Raw genomic sequence first — 20132 nt, 5'->3', positions numbered from 1 at the left:
AGGGCTGGTGAGGGCCAGGTCTCCTGCCCGTGAGACACCATGGAGATCAGGAGTGGACAGCGTGTGCATTCACCGGTGTGCCCCTCTGGCCTTTGGCTCGTGACTCCCATCCGGTAGGAGCCCAGGAGCATCTGGGTGCCAGGTGAATGCGCAAGCAGGGGGCTTCCCGGGAAGGCCGCCTTCCCTGGCACTGGAGGGGAAGAGACCTCTGGGGCATCAGGGCCACTTTGGTAGGACTGGGGCTGGAGGGAGGTGATGGCTGGCAAAGTTCCCTTGAGAGCTGAGCTCATGCCCCTGTACTCACGCGTCCACACGTGCAGCGGGGCCGAGGCCAGGCTCTCGGTGGGAGGCTCCTGTCCCCCGAGCCCACTGAGGGCAGTCGCGTGGATGGTGTATCTCCTTCCTGGCAGCAGGGCCCTGCGGGAGGGGAGGGGAGGGGGAGAGACTCCATTACAGACTGTGACTCCTCCCACACAGGTGGGGGAAGAGGTGTGAGTGGTCCTGCAGGTGGCCCGGGGGGCCTCCACAAGGACCAGATCTGTGGGCTGAGACCTGTGTGCTCCTCAGGTGGGAGTTCCTCCCTGGTCTGTCTAGAACAGGGCAAAGGTCGAGAAGAGCCCACGCCTACCTGCGGCGGCTGTAGTGCCCAGGCTGGTGTTCAGACAGGAGAGGCCAGAAAAGGGAGGGCCCTTGGAGGTCATTGTGCAGAAAGGGTTGACAAGCAGGCCCCACTGCCCTCCTCGGGAACGCCCGCCCGCCAGGTGGCCCGCGGCTGGAACTCATGGATAAGAGGACCTCGCTGCCCCCTGACGTCTGTGCGGTCTGTGCGGCGTGGTTCGAGCTGAGCACCCGCTTCCGCCCGGGCATCCGGGATCTACGCCAGGCCCGGGGGGCCCCGTGCCCAGCCCCCGATTAAAACCCCGGGCGCTGCGTCTCTCACAGGCACCTGGTGGTGGCCTGTGTGAGCGCACAGGGAGGGCGCCCGGGAGCTCGGGCCTGCTCCCCTGACTTCTCCCTTCCTGCGCGCCCTACCATTTCTGTGTTGTGAATCCCAGCTGGGAGCGCGGCCTGTGCTGAGTCTGGGGGGGGGCCCCCAGTGACTCACCGAGCCAGGTGGTCTTGGGGACCCTGACTCACCAAGTGCCCACCCGGGGCCCCACGTGTGTTTTTGTGACACTGTTCTTCGGAAGTGGGCAGGATGTACATCAAGCAAGGTCACAGCGACACTTAAGAGAGCAGAGTCTTGTCTCCGGCACAGCAGGCATGGGAAATACGGTGTTGGGAAGTCCGCCAACTAGAAGCAACGTGGCTCGGTGGTGCAGAGGGGACTGAGTGCTGTGCCCGGCTCGCCTGCCCCGACCCCTGCAGCGCCTGCCTTCCAGACAGCCCTCCCCATGGCCGTGGCCCGTGGCTGCTCTGGGCAGGATGCTGCTGATCTGGCGACATGGCCCGCTGCTGTCGGGTGTGGGCAGTTAGGTGGGCCTGTCCTCTACCAGAGCCGTGTGCACGCTGCAGGCACAGGGACCCCAGGCCGCGGCCAGCTAGTCTTCCTTCCCACCCTCCTGTCTTCCAGCACCATCCCCAGCAGGTCTCGGAAGCCCCTCTGGCTGGTGAAGGCCCACGGGGCCGCTGGGGGCTGAGGCCGGGGAGTGTGAGCCTTCGCTGCGGGCTGTCCGAGCACACTTCAGTCCTCAGCCGCTCGGAGCTACTTTGTAATTCCGTTTGCATCTGATTTGTAATCATTCAGCATAAGATGGTTCTGTGCCCAGTTTAAGGTTTGACCATATTATTTAAACAGCATAAAAACGTAAAGCAACCGCAGGGGTGCCCTGCGTCTCCCTTTCAGAGGGGCCTGTGTGACTCGGGCCGTGCTGCCCTCCAGGCGGCCCAGTCTCCCTCCTTATCTGTGCGGGAGGCAGCACCTCCCAGAGTTTTCGAGAGTCTCTGCAGCCCCGTGATGAGGCAGGGCAGGCAGGTGCCTGGGGGACCCGGGGCGGGGGGAGCGCACACACACACATCCCTGCTTCTCACGGCAGGCTGGGCAGCTGGGGAATGGCAGGGTAAGGACACAGAGGGAGAGAGGAGGAAGCTCTGGGGCCCCGAGGGAAGGGAAGGCCAGCCCTGTGCTCTCACCCGAACGTGAACTTGTCCACGCTCTTGTCCATATCGGTGGACTGGTCCTCCTGGGCCTCGGGATGCCGGATGGACACACGAACGCCGCTGACAGTTGCGTGACGGATCCTGTGCAGAGCCCACCGCACTGAGATGGTGCTGGCTGTCACGTTGGTGACCTCAAGGCCCTCAACGGGGCGGGGTCCTGGGGGGCAATGGGCCCCTCAGCTGATGCTGGCACCTCCTCGTCTCCAGGGGAGGGCAGGGGCTTGAGACAATGAGACAAGGCTCAGGAAGTGTGCTGGGGGTCACAGAGGTGGCCCAAGTGAGGTGCGGGCCCACCTGGGCTTGCTGAGTGCACCCCTTGGCCACAGTGGGACTAGGGGAAGTCAGGCCCCGGACTCCAGCCTGGGGTGGGCGGTGCAGTCAGCTCCACCGGAGGCCTGCAGTCTTGCCTATTTAGACACGTTTGGACATGCACGGACCCTGGGAATCCCCTTCCCCTGTGTCTGTCTGATTTGGTCACACTGACAGTGAACGTTTGGGTGACGCTTGGGCCAGCGGGCATAGAAGCTGGGAAAACTCTGGGCTGCCGCAGGGAAGGGTCTGGGTTCAGCACGGGAGCTGGGAGGGGAGCCCTTGGCTCCCTGGGCAGGTGCGGTGCCCGGTCTGGCGGGCAGTGCTGGCTCTGCCCACCGTGATCTCCTGGGGAGACCCCACTCTGATGGTGGAGGGGGAGGGGTGCCACTTCTTCCTGAAGCCAAGCTCAGGCTGAGCCCACTCCACCCTGCAAGCTCGCTCGGCCTACCTGCCGCCCAAGTTCGCTGTAGGTGCCTCTTGGCTGTGCTTTCCCACGACACACCTGTCCTGAGTTTCTTATCTCATCTCTCACTTGGCCCTCAATGTCCTCAGGGTTAGTGTCTGGCTCGGGCTGGCAGGTGATGTTAGGGCACCCTCCCTTCTCCCGCTAAGTTCCTCTCCATGCCTCTGAGCGTCCTCACCTCCCTCCTTACCCAGCCCGAGTCCCCACCGGTGGGCCATGGCTGTCTGGCCTCACGGCGCTCCTGTGGCCGGCCCCGCCTGCCTGCTTTGACCTGTGCCAGCACCTGGTGTGGTGGGCGCGGAGCCCCTTGTGTGCTGGCCACACTCTGAACCCCTACTGGCTGCCCCCACGGCCCCTCAGTGCTGCCCAAGGGACCATTGCCTGATCCATACTCCTTCCTCCAGCCTCCAGCACCCCCTTCCAAAGTCCCCAGGGTCCCCTGGCCCCTGCCCACCGTTGGCTCCTCCCCCGTAGAGCCCAGAAACAGGCAAGCCAGTTAAGGCCCCGAGGTCTCCCTCGGCTAGGTTTCCAGCTACTCTGCAACAGCACTAGAGGCACCCTCTCTGCCCCACCCCCCTTCTCTAGACCTGCCACCAGCAGGCTCCCTCCCCGGCCCCTCCGAGCTGCCGTCTCCCCCCTCAGCGTGTTGGGGTGGCCTCCTGGACGCCCCAACGTGCGCTGGCTCGTCACAGGTGCCTTCTCAGGGAGACCCGCACTTCTCCCCTAGCCTCACTCCTAAGCCACCGGCTCTTATCTCTGTTAGCCACTGCCCGGGGAACAGGTTAAGGGTCCCCGTGGTGCCTCGGGGTGCCTGGCCAGTGTGCCTCTCCAGGTGGCAGCAGGCACGTCCAGGCGGGCACTCACGTGTGCGGGTGAGGAGCAGCACCGGCCTGCTGATGTCATTCTTGTTGTTGGCGTTGCGCTTGACGGAGAACACGGAGATGTTGTAGGCTCTGCCGGCTGCCAGGGCCCGGAGCTGGTGCGAGGAGCGGCTCCGGTCCACGAAATCTGTGCGGCGGTAGGCACCGTCCGAGGAGGCGTAGGTGACCGCGTAGCCGTCAAGCATCTGCCTGGCGGCCTGACCTTCAGGTGGACGCCAGGAGATGGACACCCCACTCTCCTCCACTCGCTCCACCTTGAGGGCCGTTGGCGGGAAGAGCTCTTCAGGGTTTCGGTGGAGAACAAGGGAAGGGGGTGGTCAGCTGTCGGCCACGGAAGCCCTGGCCCCCGGTCAGATATCTCACCTGGCGGCTCGTGGGCCTGCTACCCTGGGGGGTGGACGTGGGGCAGCTGCTGGGGGTGGGGAGCCAGCTCCTGTTGCCTGCGATGGACCTCTTCTCTCAGCCTCTGGCCAGTGCCTCCCAGGTCTCAGGTGTGTGCGCACCTGTGACTGCATTTATGCCTCCCGGAGTATTTTTACAACCCTCCCTGCTTCTTGGGCAGAGCCTGGGTAAGCAGCTGCCTAGACGCTCTGCTCTGGGGGGCCGCTCAGCACTGTGGCCTGTCCCCGGGGGCGCCTGTGCCCTCTGAGGGGTGAGGGAGGCCCCGCCCCCCACACTGGTGCCTCTGCCACCTCACCTTTGGCGCAATCCTTGCCCGTGTAGCCCACTTTGCAGGTGCAGCTGTGGGACCCGTTGCTGGCCAGGCAGTAGCCGCGGCCCCCACAGGGGCTGGAGAAGCAGGGGTCGCTCACTGGGAGAGGGGAAAGTATTGGTGAACACTGGGGTTTTAGCAGCTCCGCCAGCGGGACCCTTGTCCTTCCTGTGTGGGTGTGTTTGTGGGGTGGAGGTGGCTGGTACCATCACAGGCAGGGGTTTAGGAAGTGAAGGAGGGGACATTGTCTGACGGGGACTGCAGGGCTTGCTGTTGCTGGAGGTCCCACTGAGGGGCTGGGCAAGTGTGCCTTTCCTCCTGAGCCGGGCTGTCCCACTGCTGCTCCAAGCCAAGGTGGGCTGGCAGGTGGTGACTCGGGGGCGAGCGCGGTGCTGGCCCCTCCTGGGGGGGCAGCCGGCAGCCGGGCATCCAAGGGCCCCAGCCCTCTGCAACCTCCCTCTGCGCCAGGGCTGCGGGCACCGAGCGGACCTGGGCTTCCCGGGCCAGGGCCAGGGTCAGCAGGTTCCCAGTGGAGCCTCAGGAAACAGTGGCAAACAACCAACGTGTCCCCTTATCACCGTCACGGCCACTAACCTTGGTCTTCCGGGTGTGCCCCCGCCCACCCCAAGCCTGCGCGGTGAGATCCCCTGGCCGCAAACGGTCCCGCCATGCTTCCGCCCGGGCCCCCTCCCCACCGCCGCCCTGCAGTGCGTGGATGGCACACCTCCTCCCCAGCACAGCCCTCGCTGCCCTGCAGCGTGCACCCTACACAGTGCGGTGCCGCCGGCCGGGCCTGGCTTGGGGCCTAGAACAGGACAGGCCAGGATGTGCCCCCAGGACACACCCATCCCAGGAGGAGAGCTGAGGTCAGCAAGTTGGGGTTATATCGAAGAGGCGGCTCCAGACGGTGGCAAGTCCTATAAAGGGGGAAAAGGCGGGGAGCGTCTCCAGCCTTGAGGAGCCGTGAGGACTCTGGGGCTGTGGTGAGCTCCGCCCGTCCAGGCTGGACAAGGGGCCAGCCCGGGTCTCCCGGGGGGAGCTGGGGCCGCTGGAGAGGGAGCAGGGACTTGCCCCCACCTCCCTACCTGTCTCGCAGTGGTAGCCGAAGAAGCCCTCTGGGCAGACGCACAGGTAGGCCCCGCCACCGTTCTCACACCGGCCTCCGTGCTGGCAGGGGCTGGAGTCGCAGGCATCCACCTCTGGAGAATACCCAGAGAGTCGGCCAGAGCCGCAAGGGGGTGTCTGGGGGAGGGAGGAGAGGACAGCGGGAAGAAGGGAAGGGGAACCGAGGAGAGATGCCAGGTGGGGGGGCTGGGCAAACCCCCCTCAGCCCTGGGGTCCCTCCCACCAGGGGGCCTGTCCAGCTGGGCCATGGGCCCCAGCCCCTTCCCTCTGCCCTCTCAGCGGTCCAGGGTCTAGGCTTGTTGAAAACAGGTTTGCCCGGGGTGTCCGGGGCATCGCGATCGTGGGTGAGGGCCCAGCCGCTCAGGGGACCCACCCAAGCGCAGCCCCTACCTGTCTCGCAGTGGACTCCAGTGAAGCCTGCGGGGCACTGGCAGACAAAGGCCCCCGGGAGGTCCCTGCAGGAGCCTCCATTTCTGCAAGGCTGCATTTGGCACTCATCTGTCTCTGCAGAGACAGGGGCACTTGTCTGTCTCTGCAGAGACAGGATAGGAGGCTGCGTGGCCCTACATGGGCCCTGCACGGGGTGACACAGCCCTGCGTGGGCTCTACACGGGCCTCCACCACACCCAGGGTTCCACGTGTGCCCTGCGGCTTCAGCCTGACACCCACCCTCTCCACTGTCTGCCCAGCAAAGGCTCACCCCCAGGTCACTCCAGCATTTCCCTTCCAGGCTTCTCAGGGGCCCGGAGGCATCCTGGGCCTGGCCCTCCCTGGGGCGGCATCAGAGTCCTACCTAAGTGTGGAGGGCACAGGGCTCGTCCGTCAGTGTACCCCAAAGGCCTCTCCCCTCCCTCTGCTGGCTTGGAGCACAGGGCCAGGGGTGGTCAGGGTGGGGCTCTCTCCACCCCACCTCCTCTACCCCTGAGGCGGAGGCTGCAGAAGGAGGGGCTGCAAGAGGAGATCAAGGTCAGCTTGTTCAGCTGCGCTGTCCGTCTCCCTGGGGAGGTGGAGGCAGAGATGTTTGTAAACCTCTGTCTTTCTAGAAGTCGGAGAGGCAGGGGTCTGAGGGCAGGCAGTGGTGGGCCCGGCAGCCTGGGCAGGAGGGGCTGGAGCCGTGCCCCGCAGTCTTACTCAGCTCACAGTGGGCTCCTTTGCGCCCTGTGCTGCAGACGCACAGGTACCTGGCAGGAGCCCCCGCGCAGCTCTACCAGCTTCCGAGGGAGGGGCGCCCAGGTGCACGGGCACCAGGAGAGACCCCAAGAATAAAGCAGTGTTGCGATTGGAGGCAGTGGCTTGAAGCCGAATAAGATGGACATAAATCAGCTTTGTTCGAGGAGACAGACAGAAGTCTCCAGCACCTCTCAGTGCCTGGAGAGGCCAGAAACCAGGCAGCGGGGGACACCCTGGAGAGGAAGCAGCGGCAGCAGGCCCGGGGACAGCGGGCACTCATGATGACCCGAGGGCTCGCAGAGGTGGTGTGGGACTTCACCCCAGTGGCTCTCGGGTGGCCAGGTCCAATCTTGTTCGTTCGATACACAGCAATCCCATATGAAACCGGCGCAATGGGGACGGGGCCCTCCCTTTGAAGTATTGGCCACAGGCTCACTTTTTCTTTTAAACTGGGAAGTGTACTTCCGAATTCAAAATTTTCAACTTCTAAAAGTTTACTGTTCCTGCTCAAAATGCAGATGAGTAAGTAATGACGCCCGGGAGCTACAATGTCCACCGGCTCACCGGCACGTGCCCCTCCCCACCCCCGGGGATGGAATTTTCAGGGCCGCGATCTCGTTACCTCTTCCGAGTTTCGATTTTTATGAATCACCTAAACACGTATGGTTTGTTTGTGCTACATATGAACTTTACTGATAAGATATTGGGGTATAGGGACTCTTCTCTTGGAAGGCGCGAGGGGCCTCCGCGTCTCCGGGGTCTCTGCTTTCTGCTGCGTGAACATGGGGGCGGCGGTGGGATCCGTGGTGTGACCACACCACACTTTGTCCGGTGTCGTTTGCTGGGCCTTTGGGTTGGTTGTGGACTTTTTGTTATGATAGAAACCTGCTTCTGTTTTTGTTTTTTTTTTTCCCTTTCCTAGCTCCTGGTATAAGTGTGCTAAGCCTACAGGTGGAATCACGGGCACACAGCTTATACGCATGGTCAGCTGGACAGGCAGACTGTTCGACCCTTTTCAAAGTGTTTCCCCTACTTACACTCCCTCCAGCCGTTGCTAGGAAATCCTGCCCATCCACGTTTTCACCAGCAGATGGCTTCTTAGGTTTGTCAACTGCCTCCGTGAGCTTTTGATGTGCAGCTCACTGATTACTAATATTTCTCCTTGTTTTTGTTGGCTTTCAGTATCTCCTCTTCCATGAAGGGCTTACTCAGGTGTTTTGCCAGTTTTCCTATTGGGTTGATTATTCTTTTCTTATTCATTCACAGGGTTCTTTATATATTCTTGAAACCAGTTTTGTATAAATACATCTTTTCCCAGTTTGTCGCTTATATTTCACTTTCTTCCTTAGGGCTGATGATTTTAAATTCATATTTATATAGTCAAATTTGTCCATTTTTTTCTTTGATAGTGCTTTTTTTCAATGTTTATTTATTTTTGACAGAGAGAGAGAGAGACAGAGCATGAGTGGGGGAGGGGCAGAGAGAGAGAGAGAAAGAGAGAGAGAGAGCGAGAGTGAGGGAGACACAGAATCCGAAGCAGGCTCCAGGCTCCGAGCTGTCAGCACAGAGCCCAATGCGGGGCTCGAACTCACAGACTGCGAGATCGTGACCTGAGTCAAAGTCAGACGCTCAACTGACTGAGCCACCCAGGTGCCCCTTTGATAGTGCTTTTTTGTGGCTTAAGAAAACTTTCCTAATCCCAAGGCCAAAAGATACCTATACTTTCCACATAAAATTTTATAGTTTTAGAAAAACATTTAAGTCCTTAATCTGGAAGGAATTCTTGTGTGTGGTGAAAAGCAGGGGACAATGTAATATCTTTCCAAATGCATAACCATTTTACTCTGGCTGTCAAGAAGACTGTCTCCGATGCTCTTTTAGAAGTTTATAGTTTTAGCTTTTACATTTATGTCTACAATTCATTTCACACATGTAAAAATGTATCATGTTTTTGGTGCTGTTACACACAATATTGTTCATTTTATTTTATTTTCCAAGTGTTCACTGCCAGAATATGAAACTATCAAGGTTCTGAAATGTCGTCCTGTGTCCTGTGACCCACTTGAATTTGCTTATTTGTCCTACAGCTTCTTTTGTAGAATTTCCTAGGATTTCCTATGTGCACGATCATGTCCCCTTCCTTTCCAGTAGATGTGACTTTTATTTCCTTTCCTTGGCTGTGGCACCGTCTGGGAACTCCTGGGCAATGCTGGAAGGAATTGGTGAGATGGACACAGTCGCCTTGTTACTGATTGCAGCCACAGGTCTCCCACCGTGAAGTCCTTTGTTAGCGGTTGGTGTTTCATGGATGCCCTCATCAGGTTCAAGATCTTCCCTTCCACTCTTAGCTTAGTAAGTCTTAAACAGTAGTTGAATATTTTGAAATGATTTTTCTGCTTCTATTGAAATGACTATATGGTTTTCTTCTTCCTATCCTAATATGGTGAATTACATTTTTCAAGTATTAAGCCAACCTGTGTTCTTGAGATAACTCCCACTTGGTCATGATATATCATACTTTTTATGTAACACTGGGTTTGATTTAGTAAGACTTTGTTAAGATATTTATGCTCATGTTGGTAAGGAATATTAGTCTCTGATTTCATTTTTTAAAATAACCTTTCTGTCTGCTTTTGCTATCAAGGCAATACTGGTCTCACAAAATGAATTGAGAAGTACTCTTTCTCCTGTATTTTCTAAAAAAGCTTGTGTAGGGTTAGTATTATTCTTTCCTTCAGTGTTTGTTAGAATTCATCTATGAAGCAATCCAGTCTTGCCATTTTCTTGCAGAAAGGTTTTTAATTATGAATTAAATTTCTTTAGTAGATACAGAGCTATTCGTATTTTTTATTTATTTTTCTGTCATTTCTAGTAATTTGTGTCTTTCAAGGTAGTCCCTTTTCTTTCCCTTGCCAGATACATTGGCCTACTGTTGTCCACAATATCTCTTTGTTGTCCTTTAAATGCTGGTAGGATCCTTAGTGATGACACTTCTTTAATTCTGATATTGCTAATTTTTCGTTTTTATTTCTTGATCAGTATAGCTAGAGGTTTGTCAATTTTATTAAGCCTTTCAATGAACCACCTTTCAGTTTCATTGGTTTTCTCTGCATAGGTTTTTTTATAATTACGTTTTCGATTGTTGAGATGTTAAAATGTAATTGTGTTATAATAATCTATATCCACTAAACATACTATGTTTCCTGTCATTTTCAGTGGTTTGCCTGCAGGTTAAAGACAACCTTATCAGCTACAAATACTGACATTTTAACTTCCTATTTAGTATTCTCATGACTTTAGTTTCTTTTTCTTTATTGCACTGGCTAATACATGAAATATAATTTTGATGAGGCTTAGTGACAGTGGGCATCCTTGTCCCCAGTTTTAAGAGGAATGTCTATTTAGGATAATGTTTACTTGGGGTTTGAGGAGAAGCATAGTAAAACTGCTTCAGAAGCTAATTTCCTTCCCCCTGTTGGCCGCTCCGTGTGTTTGAGTCAGATCAACAGAAGCACAGCTTTTCAATTCCAGATCCTACCTCTGTATGACAAGGGTCAGGACACTCATTGTTCCACAGCTCTCTCGATGTAACCTGTAGTCCTTCCTCTGTAAAGGTGTGAAGTCTTACAGCTTGGTTACACACAGTATGAGCAGTCTGGCTGTGCCCAGCCTAAGCACACCTCTCTGTGGGACGATGCACACTTTGGGGTTATGTGGATTCTGCTCCTTCTCTCTTTTAAGCTTTTCCTCCAGCAAACCCTATATATTTTATACCACATGGCACTACAGGTGTGTGTGTGTGTGTGTGTGTGTGTGTGTGTGTGTGTGTGTGTGTGTGTATTATTTTTATCTGGTAAGGAAGTACATTTTTATTCCTTATTTGGTAAGAATTTATTTCATGAATGGGTATAAATTTTGCCAAATGTTTATTATGCACTTATTCAGATACTTACATGCTTTTTCTCCTTCAGTTGGTTGATAGAGCAGGTTTTCCTAATATCGAACTATTCATGGCAACAACCCAGCTTGACAATGGTATGTATAGTCTTCATAGACCATCGAGTTTCTGCATCTATGTCCATATGTTTAACAGACTCACGGCTGACTTTTTCCCACTGTCCATATCTGGTGTTGGCAACAAGACTATACTGGCCTCATAGAATAGGTTGGCACATATGCTTTATATTCTACTCTCCAGAGAGCCTATATAATGATGCGATGATCTATTGGTTGGCAATTTGGTAGAATTTACCTATAACATTGTTTGGTCCTGGAGTTTCTTTGTGAGAAAATGCTTTAACTGCTGCTTCAATACCTTTAGACCTTTACAGAATTATGTAGGCTTTCTACATTTCCTTGAGTCCTTTTTGGTAAGTTATATTTTTCTATGAATATTATGTCCATTTCTGCTAAGGTTTTAAATTTATTTGTATAGACTAGTTGATAGCATTCTCATTATCTTTTTAATCTCTGTTATATCTGTGGCTATGTAATTTGTTTCATTTATAAGGATTTTTATTTGTGCTCTTTGTTTTTCTTGATCAGTTGATAGAAGTTTGTCCATTTTCATAGGCTTTTCAAAGAACTGATTTTGGTGTTCTCTGTACTTTTGACTTAACGTTTCGTTAATTATGGCTCTTGTGTTACCTTTTTCTTTCTACTTTGTTTGTATCATTTGTTGTCCTTTTCCTAACTTCTAAACTCAGACATTTAATTCATTAATTTTTGAACTTTTCTTATTGCGGATTTAAAGATGTAAATTTCTAGGGGTGCCTGGCTGGCTCAGTCAGTAGAGTGTGTACCTCTTGATCTTGGGGTTGTGGGTTTGAGCCCCCACACTGGGTGTAGAGATTACTTAAAAATAAAATCGTAAAAAAAATAAAGCTGTACATTTCCCACGAAGCACTGCTTTTGCTACATCACACAAGTTTCTATATAGAAAATGATCGTTAATATTCACTTAAAATTTGTAACTGTCCATATTTCCTCTACCGATAAGTTATTTCAAAGTATCTTTAAAAATATCTAAACATGGAGATTTAAAATTTATCTTCTCCTTCTTCTTAATAATGTAATATTTTCTGTGTGTTCAGGGAATGAATTAGTTCAAATTGTTAGCTGTATTATTCAGATCTTCTTTTTGCTTATTGTTTTTTTGGCTTCTTAACCCGAACTAATTGAGGGAGGTGGTTCAAAATTTCCCAGTGTTAAGGTAAATCTGTCAGTTTCTTCAGTTTCTTCGTGCAGTCTGTTAATGTTTGCTTTATATGTATCGAGACTATTGCATTAGACGCTGGAATGTTTAGAACGATCTTCTTGGTGAATTGAACCAATTATTGGAGGAGACCCTCTCATTCTTAATGATGCTTTCCGTCTTACAGTCTATTGTGGCTGATAGTAGTGTAGCTAAACCAGCTTTATTTCTCTATGTGTATTTACGTGATATTTTTTCCATACTTTTACTTTTTTGTTCTTCTGATTTAGGAGTGTCTCATCTATGAAAGTATAGCTTGTTTCGTTTTGTTCTGTAAAAGATCTGGCAATCTCTTACATGGCAAATTTAGCTCATTCATATTGACTCGTATTTTTTCTATCATGATCTTAACTGTCACTTTTTTCTGCTTTTTTTTCTATCTCCTTTTAGATAGTGACAGACTTTACTATAGTATGTGATAATTCTCCCTTCTCATATTGCTTACAGAATATTCTAGGTTTATCTTACTTTTTGAATAACTATCCCCCCCACCCCCCAATACTCTTTTTTGGTCAGCCTCTGAAGCTGTTTTTGTAAGAGGATATTTTTTATTATGCCCTCACATTTGAATAATTTGACTAGATAAAAATTTTTAGGTCTTAAGTTTATTTATGTCAATATTTATCTTGTGGTATTTGCTGAGCTTCTTGGATTTGTGGGTCGACATATTTCTTCATTTTTAGAAAATACTCAGTCATTCTCTCCTCAAATGTTTCTTTTGCCTCTTCTGCCCTCTCTTTCCGGGACTCCCAATTATGTGCTTGTTTGCTCGCTATTTCCAAATCAGAGATTTCTTATGCTCTGTTGTTTTTTTTTTAAATTCATTTATGGGGGGCACCATTTATTGGTGGCTCAGTCAGTTAAGCGTCTGACTTCGGCTCAGGTCATGATCGTGGCGTTCATGAGTTCGAGCCCCGCGTCGGGCTCTGTGCTGACAGCTGGAGCCTGGAGCTGCCTCAGAATCCGTGTCTCCCTCTCTCTGCCCCTCCCCTGCTCGCGCTCTTGTCTCTCTCAAAAATAAATAAGCATTAAAAAATGCTGAAAATTCATTTATAAGTAATTCGTAGTTCGTTTTTTCTTCTGATCTTTAGTTTTAATCATTTTGTTGACTTGTCCTTGAGGTCCATGATTTTCTCCCGTTGTATCCATCCTATGGGTGAGGGTACCCAATCAGTCTTCACTTTAGATGTTGCCCTTTTAATTTTGTTACTTTAAGAAGTTTTCTTTATTCTGCTCAAATGTGCTGTTCTCTCACTCTTTTGCTTCTCTTGAACGTATTTATAATGGCTTTTTTAAAGTCCTTGTCTGCTAATGCAGACGTGTGGGTCATCCGCAGGCCTGTTTCTTCTTGAGGTGATACGTCATAATCTCTTGCTTCTTACACATACTGTGTACAAGACCAGACAGCCCGAAGCAGAAAATACCTACCCCGTACCAAGCATGGGCTTGCTCCACTCTGCGCTGGGCAGCTAGGCTGAGGAGCTGATCTCTGATATCGTCAGGAAGTGAGCTGGGCCGGGCCTGGTGCACTGTGCTCGTTAGTGCCAGTCCCCGATTGGCTTTAGATGCTTGAGGGTTGGAACAGGCCTCTCCCTCCAGCTAGACTGGGGACCTCAGCCTTGGGAGAGTGTGAAATCTCTCTTTGCTTTCCAGACCATCTCCTGGCTTCCCATGCACTTAGTAATAAGTGCCGTGGGGGAGAATTGGCAGGTGCCGAGCACTTGCCCTGCATCTGCGACCCCTGGTGCCAGCCCATCATGCTTGCTCACGTAGTCATTATCTTAAGGACTTTTTCTGTTTGTCTCTGATAATCTTAAATTTGGCTGTAATGCGCTAATGTTCCTCTTTTCTCCTGTTTGATGTTCCAGGCCCGTCAGGCCGTGGGGCTCACCTGTCATTCTGGAAACTGAGCTCCACAGCTGGTCAAACGTTTCCTTGTGTTTTTATTTTTCTCTCATCTTGGACTCCCGTTGCCTCAGTGCTGGCACATCTGCCTCCACCCTCCACAGAGCCTGCATTTTCTCTCTGATCTGCACATGCCTCCCTGCTTCTCTGGGGGAAAATTCCTCAAATGGACCTATCAACTCATTAAAACTTCATCTGTATCTATTTGTAAATTGTGACTGTTGTTTCAACTATTAGGGTTCTTCAGTCTTCTTTTTTCCACTTTCTTTTGTTAAAAATGATTTATCGACCCTGTTTTTTTACGACCATTGCCACGTTCTCTTCTGTCTATCTGTCGTGCCTATTTCTATGCTCGTCCACCTTCTTTCTTTTGCTCCTAAATATTTGTTGTCTGGACTTTATTGCTATTATTGTTGGAGAGGGGTGTTCTCCCAGACAGTAACCACCAGCCCCGTGCGCTTGGAAGGATAGGAGGAAAGTATAGACACGTGGGGCTAGGCAGCCCCATCCATCGTCCAGAATTCTTCACCTGTGTGGGGTCGCACGGCATGGGCTTTGCAGGGTGCTGGGAGAGAGCGGCACTGTGTGCCGCTCCCCCCCCGCCCCCGCCCCATCTCTGGGTGCTGTCATGGTCCCTGAGCTACTTTGTTTGAAACTCCTTGCTTTGTGAAGATGTGTTAACATCACACAGATTTTCTGATGGACAGAGTTAGGGATGCAGTGGAATGCACATGCAGTTGTGTAAGTGACCCCATGCCTGCAGGGGCGTCGGGTAGACGGGGGCCGCCCCAGGCCGTGCACCTGGCGCACTCTGGGAGCCTGGAGGTGACGCTGTCTGGAGCGGACCTCCTCCAACAGCTGTGGGTGTCCAGGGGGCCTTGTTCAAAGGAGGGTCTGCTTCCAGGGGGGAGGCCAGGGCCAGAGGCAGGAGATAGGCCCTAAATCCCCAGTCTGCCCCTTGAGAACCGTGCCCTGGGGCCACCTCCTGGTCTGAGCTGCTTCATCTGCACAGTAGGCATATGAGTTGGACACCTCGCTTTGAGGACAGGGAGGCCCTTAGCGAACAGTCATCACTGCCTCCACCAGGGTCGTGACCTGACTTTGCAGGGAGGAAGGGGAGGACCGGGGTCAGAACTGTGGCTCCTGTGCTCCTCTGGGTGGCCCCGACGAGGGGGTTGTGGACCTCACCGGTTGTGCCCACCCACCCGCCCACCCTGCCCTGGAGGGCCCGCGGGTCACCGTGGCACTGTGGAGGTTCGCTCCAGACGCCCTGTGGCTGGCAGACTCGGACGTGGTTGGGGGAGCTCAGGCTGTAGCCGTGGTCACACTTGTACAGGGCCACCGAGCCCAGCCGAGTGCCGTTAAAACGCAGCGTGGCATGCTTCACCTCCGCTGGGGGGCCGCAGTCCACCTCTGTAAGGACACAGCGGCCCTGTCCTGCACTGAGATTCGTCTGCCGGAGGCCTCTCCGCCTGCCCTGGCCTCTGCCCCACCGGGCCTCAGGGCCTGGGACCCTTCTCCCCTCCCCTCTGCCCTCTGCCCCGCCACTCTGCCCTCTGCCCCGCTGGGCCACAGGGCCTAGGACCCTTCTCCCTGCACAGCCCTTCCAGGTGGAAGCGCCTTGACTTCCAGGGCCGGCTGCCCGTCGGATTTTCCTTCTTCCCCCTCCCCTCCTCTGCTCTTTCGGGATTAGGAAGAGATCCCGTCCCTCCACCCCAACCCCCAGCCCTCTCACCCGCCTGGCACCGGCGTCCCATGTACCCTGCTCGGCAGCGGCAGGAGAAATCTGTGCCTAGGTCCTCACAGGTACCCCCATTCGAGCAGGGGCTCCGGAAGCAGGGGGACGGGGCTGCAAGGACACAAGGGGTCACCGTCACTGGGACCTCCCCGACGGCCTCTGGGCTCCACGGGAGCTCTGCCTCCCACTCCTCCAGAGCGGGGCCACCCCTGCCCACTGGGAGGACATGCTGCCCCAGGTGCCCTGGCCCGCTGGCCTCTACCCGCCTTACCTATCTCGCAGTGCCGCCCGGAGAAGCCTGGGGGACAGTCGCACTTGTATTTGCCGATGTAGTGAAAGCAGGTGCCGCCATTGTGACAGGGGCCCGAGGCACATGAGTCTGGCTTCCCTGGAAACAAAGGGGCCCCATCAGAGTCAGGTGTCGGGTGTCCTGCACCCACCGCCCAGTGCCCCTCCCCTGACCCTCCCACACCCCAGAGCTGGTGGGCCGTGGGCCCCCCCAGCCCTTCCAGGCTGACTCCAGCTGGCAGGAGCGCACCGATCTCGCAGTGCCTCCCGGTGAAGCGGTAGGGGCAGCTGCAGTGGTACTCGCTGCCTGCCTCCTTGCACGTGCCTCCGTTCCGGCAGGGCCCCGAGCTGCACAGGCGTGGCCGGGCTGCGTGGGGTGGGGGAGAGAGAGAGACACACACACACACAGAAGTGGGTGAACAGGGGCCAGCCTCCAGCCCTGCGGCACCCGTGATGCCCTGCTCCCCTCTTCTTGGCCCGCGGGCCCCAGGGGCCCAGAAGGCCCAGGCCCTTGGGGGCCCTCTGCCCACCCTTCCTCTCTTTCTGCCCAGGTTCTGGGGCCCACTGGGCCCTTCCTGGTGGAGATCTGGCCCCACAGTGCAGCAGACACTGCAGCCCTGCTTCCTGCACGGCAGGTGAGTGACAGCCAGCAAGGAGCCCGGTTGCAGCTGATACGACACTGGGATCCACAGCAGTCCACTTTTTTTTTATTTCTTTTTTTTTTTTAATTTAAATTTTAGTTAGTTAAGATACAGTGCAGTATTGGTTTCATGAGGAGAATTCGGTGATTCATCCCTTCGTACCACATCCAGGACTCATCCCAAGTGGTCTCCTAATGCCCATCGGCCATCTAGCCCCTCCCCCCACCCTCCTCCTCCATAACCCTCAGTCTGTTCTCTATCGTTAAGAGTCTCTTATGGTTGACTCTTAAATACAGAGAACAGACTGAGGGTGGATGGGGGGTGGGGGAGAGGGGAGATGGGTGATGGGCGTCGAGGGGGGCACTTGTTGGGATGAGCACTGGGTGTTGTATGTAAGCGATGAGCCACGGGAATCTACCCCCAAAACCAAGAGCACGCTTTACACGCTGTATGCTAGCCAATTTGACAATAAATTATATTGCAAAAAAAAGGGTCTCTTGCGGTTTATTTCCCTCTTTTCTCTTCCCCCCACTTCCCCTGTGTTCATCTGTTTCTAAAATTCCACATAGGAGTGAAAGCATATGATATTTGTCTTTCTCTGATTGACTTATTTCACTTAGCATAATACCATCTAGATCCATCCACATTGTTGCAAAGGGCAAGATTTCATTCTTTTTGATGGCTGTTCTATGTATATACACATACACAATGTTCTATTGTGTATGTGTATATATATATCACATGTTCTTCATCCGTTTGTCAATGGACGTTTGCATTCTTTCTATAGTTCGGCTATCGGCTGTTGTTGATAATGCTGCTATAAAACATTGGGGTGCATGCACCCCTTCGAATTCGTATTCGTGTATCCTTTGGGTGAGTACCTAATAGTGTAATTGCTAGGTTGTAGGGTAGTTCTAGTTTTAGTTTTTTGAGGCACCTCCACATTGTTTTCCAGAGTGGCTGCACCAGTTTGCATTCCCACCAGCAGCGCAAGAGGGTTTCCCTTTCACTGCATCCTCACCAACACCTGTTGTTTCTTGTGTTGTTAATTTTAGCCATTCTTATAGGTGTGAGGTGGTATCTCATTGTGGTTTTGATTTGTATTTCCCTGACGATGAGTGATGTTGAGCATCTTTTCACGTGTCTGTTGGCCATCCGGATGTCTTCTTTGGGAAAGTGTCTGTTCATGTCTTCTGCCCATTTCTTAACTGGGTTGTTTTTTGGGTGTTGAGTTTGAAGTTCTTTATAGATTTTGGATATTAACCCTTTATCAGATATGTCATTTGTAAATATATTCCCCCATTCCATAGGCTGCCTTTTAGTTTTGTTGACTATTTCCTTTGCGGTGCAGAAGCTTTTTATCTTGACCAGGTTCCAACAGTTCATGTTTCCTTTTATTTCCCTTGCCTCTGGTGATGTGCCTAGCAAGAAGTTGCTCTGGCCAAGGTCAAAGAGGTTGCTGCCTGTGTTCTCCTCTAGGATTTTGATGGTTTTCTGTCTCACATTTAGGTCTTTCATCCACTTTGAATTTATTTTTGTGTATGGTGTAAAAAAGTGGTCCAGTTTCATTCTTCTGTGTGTCACTGTCCAGTTTTCCCAACACCGTTTGTTGAAGAGACTGCCTTTTTCCCATTGGATATTCTTTCCTGCTTTGTCGAAGATGAGTTGACCATACAGTTGTGGATCCATACTCTGTTCCATTGATCTATGTGTCTGTTTTTATGCCAGTACCATACTGTCTTGATGACTACAGCTTTGTAATACACCAATTATAATGCCTCTAGTTTTGTTTTTCTTTTTCAGAATTGCTTTGCCTATTCGGCTCTTTTGGTTCCATGCAAATTTTAGGATTGTTTGTTCTAGCTCTGCAAAAAATGCTGAGGGTATTTTGACAGGGATTGCATTAAATGTGTAGATTGCTTTGGGTAGTATAGACATTTTAACAATGTTCGTTCTTCTAATCCATAAGCATGGAATACTTTCCCATTTCTTTGTGTCTTCTTCAATTCCTTTCATAAGTGTCCTATAGTTTTTAGGGTATGGATCCTTTACCTTCTTGGTTAGGTTTACTCCTATGTGTCTAATTGGTTTTGGTGCAATTATAAATAGGATCAATTTCATGATTTCTTTTTCTGCTGCTTTGCTACTTGGTGTATAGAAACGCAACCAATCTCTGTCTGTCGATTTTATATCCTGCAACTTTGCTGAATTCATGTATTAGTTCTAGCAATTTTTTGATAGTCTTTCGAGTTTTCTACGTAGAGTATCATGTCATCTGCAAAATAGTGAAAGTTTGATTTCTTCCTTGCTGATTTGGATGCCTTTTGTTTCTTTCTGTTGTCTGATTGCTGAGGCGAAGCTTTCCAGTACAATGTTAAATAGTACTGGTGAGACTGGACAACCCTGTCTTGTTCCTGGCGGTAGGGGAAAGGCTCTCAGTTGTTCCCCACCGAGGATGATATTATCTGTGGGTCTTTTGTATGTGGCCTTTATGGTGTTTGAGGTATATTCCTTCTCTCCCTACTTTGTTGAGAGTTTTTATCAAGAATGGAGGCTATGTTTTGTCAGATGCTTTTTCTGCATCTATTGACAGGATCATATGGTTCTTATCCTTTCTTTTATTAACGTGGTGTATCATGTTGCACCAACATGATATTTGTAGATATTGCACCAATGCTGCAGCCCAGGAATAAATCCCATTTGATCATGGTGAATAATTCTTTTAATGTACTGTTAAATTCAGTTTGCCAGTATCTTGTTGAGAATTTTTGCATCCATGGTCATCAGAAATATTGGCCTATAATTCTCCCTTTTAGTGGAGTCTTTGGTTTTGGAATCAAGGTAATACTGGCTTCAGGGAATGAGTTTGGAGGCTTTCCTTCCATTTGTATTTTTTGGAACAGTTTGTGAAGAGTAGGTATTAATTCTTCTTTAAGTGTCTGTTAGTGGGACGGCTGGGTGGGTCAGTTGGTTAAGTATCCGACTTCGGCTCAGGTCATGATCTCGTGGTTTGTGGGTTTGAGCCCGTGTCTGGCTCTGTGCTGACAGCTCAGAGCCTGGAGCCTGCTTCAGATTCTGTGTCTCCTTCTCCCTCTCAAAAATAAATACACATTAAAATAATTTAAATGTCTAGGAAAATTCCCTGGGAAGCCCTCTAGCCCAGGACTTTTGTTTGTTTGGAGATTTTTTGTTTGTTTGTTTGGAGATTTTTGATTATAGATTCAATTTCTTTGCTGGTTATGGGCCTGTTCAAATATTCCATTTCTTCTTGTTTGAGTTTTAGTAGTTGTGAGTTTCTAGGAATTTGCCCATTTCTTCCAGATTGCCCAGTTTGTTGGCATATAATTTTTCATAGTATTCTCTTACAATTGTTTGTATTTCTGTGGTGTCGGTTGTAATCTCTCCCCTTTCATTCATGATTTTATCTATTTGGGTCCAGTCTGGACAGGGGTTTATTAACTTTGTTTATTCTTTCAGAGAACC

At 51.6% G+C, this 20132-nt stretch overlaps 1 protein-coding gene across 1 annotated transcript in view; it reads right to left on the bottom strand.

The window, feature by feature from the left end:
- Positions 1–20132, bottom strand: part of SNED1 (sushi, nidogen and EGF like domains 1) — an 87043-nt gene that overhangs the window by 20629 nt on the left and 46282 nt on the right. The window contains exons 13-22 of the mRNA XM_042950815.1: positions 16259–16375; positions 15992–16108; positions 15718–15831; positions 15222–15395; positions 6044–6157; positions 5614–5727; positions 4514–4627; positions 3800–4096; positions 2134–2317; positions 305–417 (exon numbers count right to left, since the gene is read on the bottom strand). Coding sequence (XP_042806749.1) covers positions 305–417; positions 2134–2317; positions 3800–4096; positions 4514–4627; positions 5614–5727; positions 6044–6157; positions 15222–15395; positions 15718–15831; positions 15992–16108; positions 16259–16375 — 1458 coding nt within the window. The remainder of the gene's footprint in view (positions 1–304; positions 418–2133; positions 2318–3799; positions 4097–4513; positions 4628–5613; positions 5728–6043; positions 6158–15221; positions 15396–15717; positions 15832–15991; positions 16109–16258; positions 16376–20132) is intronic.

The sequence above is a fragment of the Panthera leo genome, chromosome C1 (genome assembly GCF_018350215.1).
Source record: "Panthera leo isolate Ple1 chromosome C1, P.leo_Ple1_pat1.1, whole genome shotgun sequence".
Classification (NCBI taxonomy): domain Eukaryota; kingdom Metazoa; phylum Chordata; class Mammalia; order Carnivora; family Felidae; genus Panthera; species Panthera leo.
The sequence above is the reverse complement of the archived record's forward strand: the minus strand, read 5'-3'. Positions and strand labels throughout refer to the sequence as shown.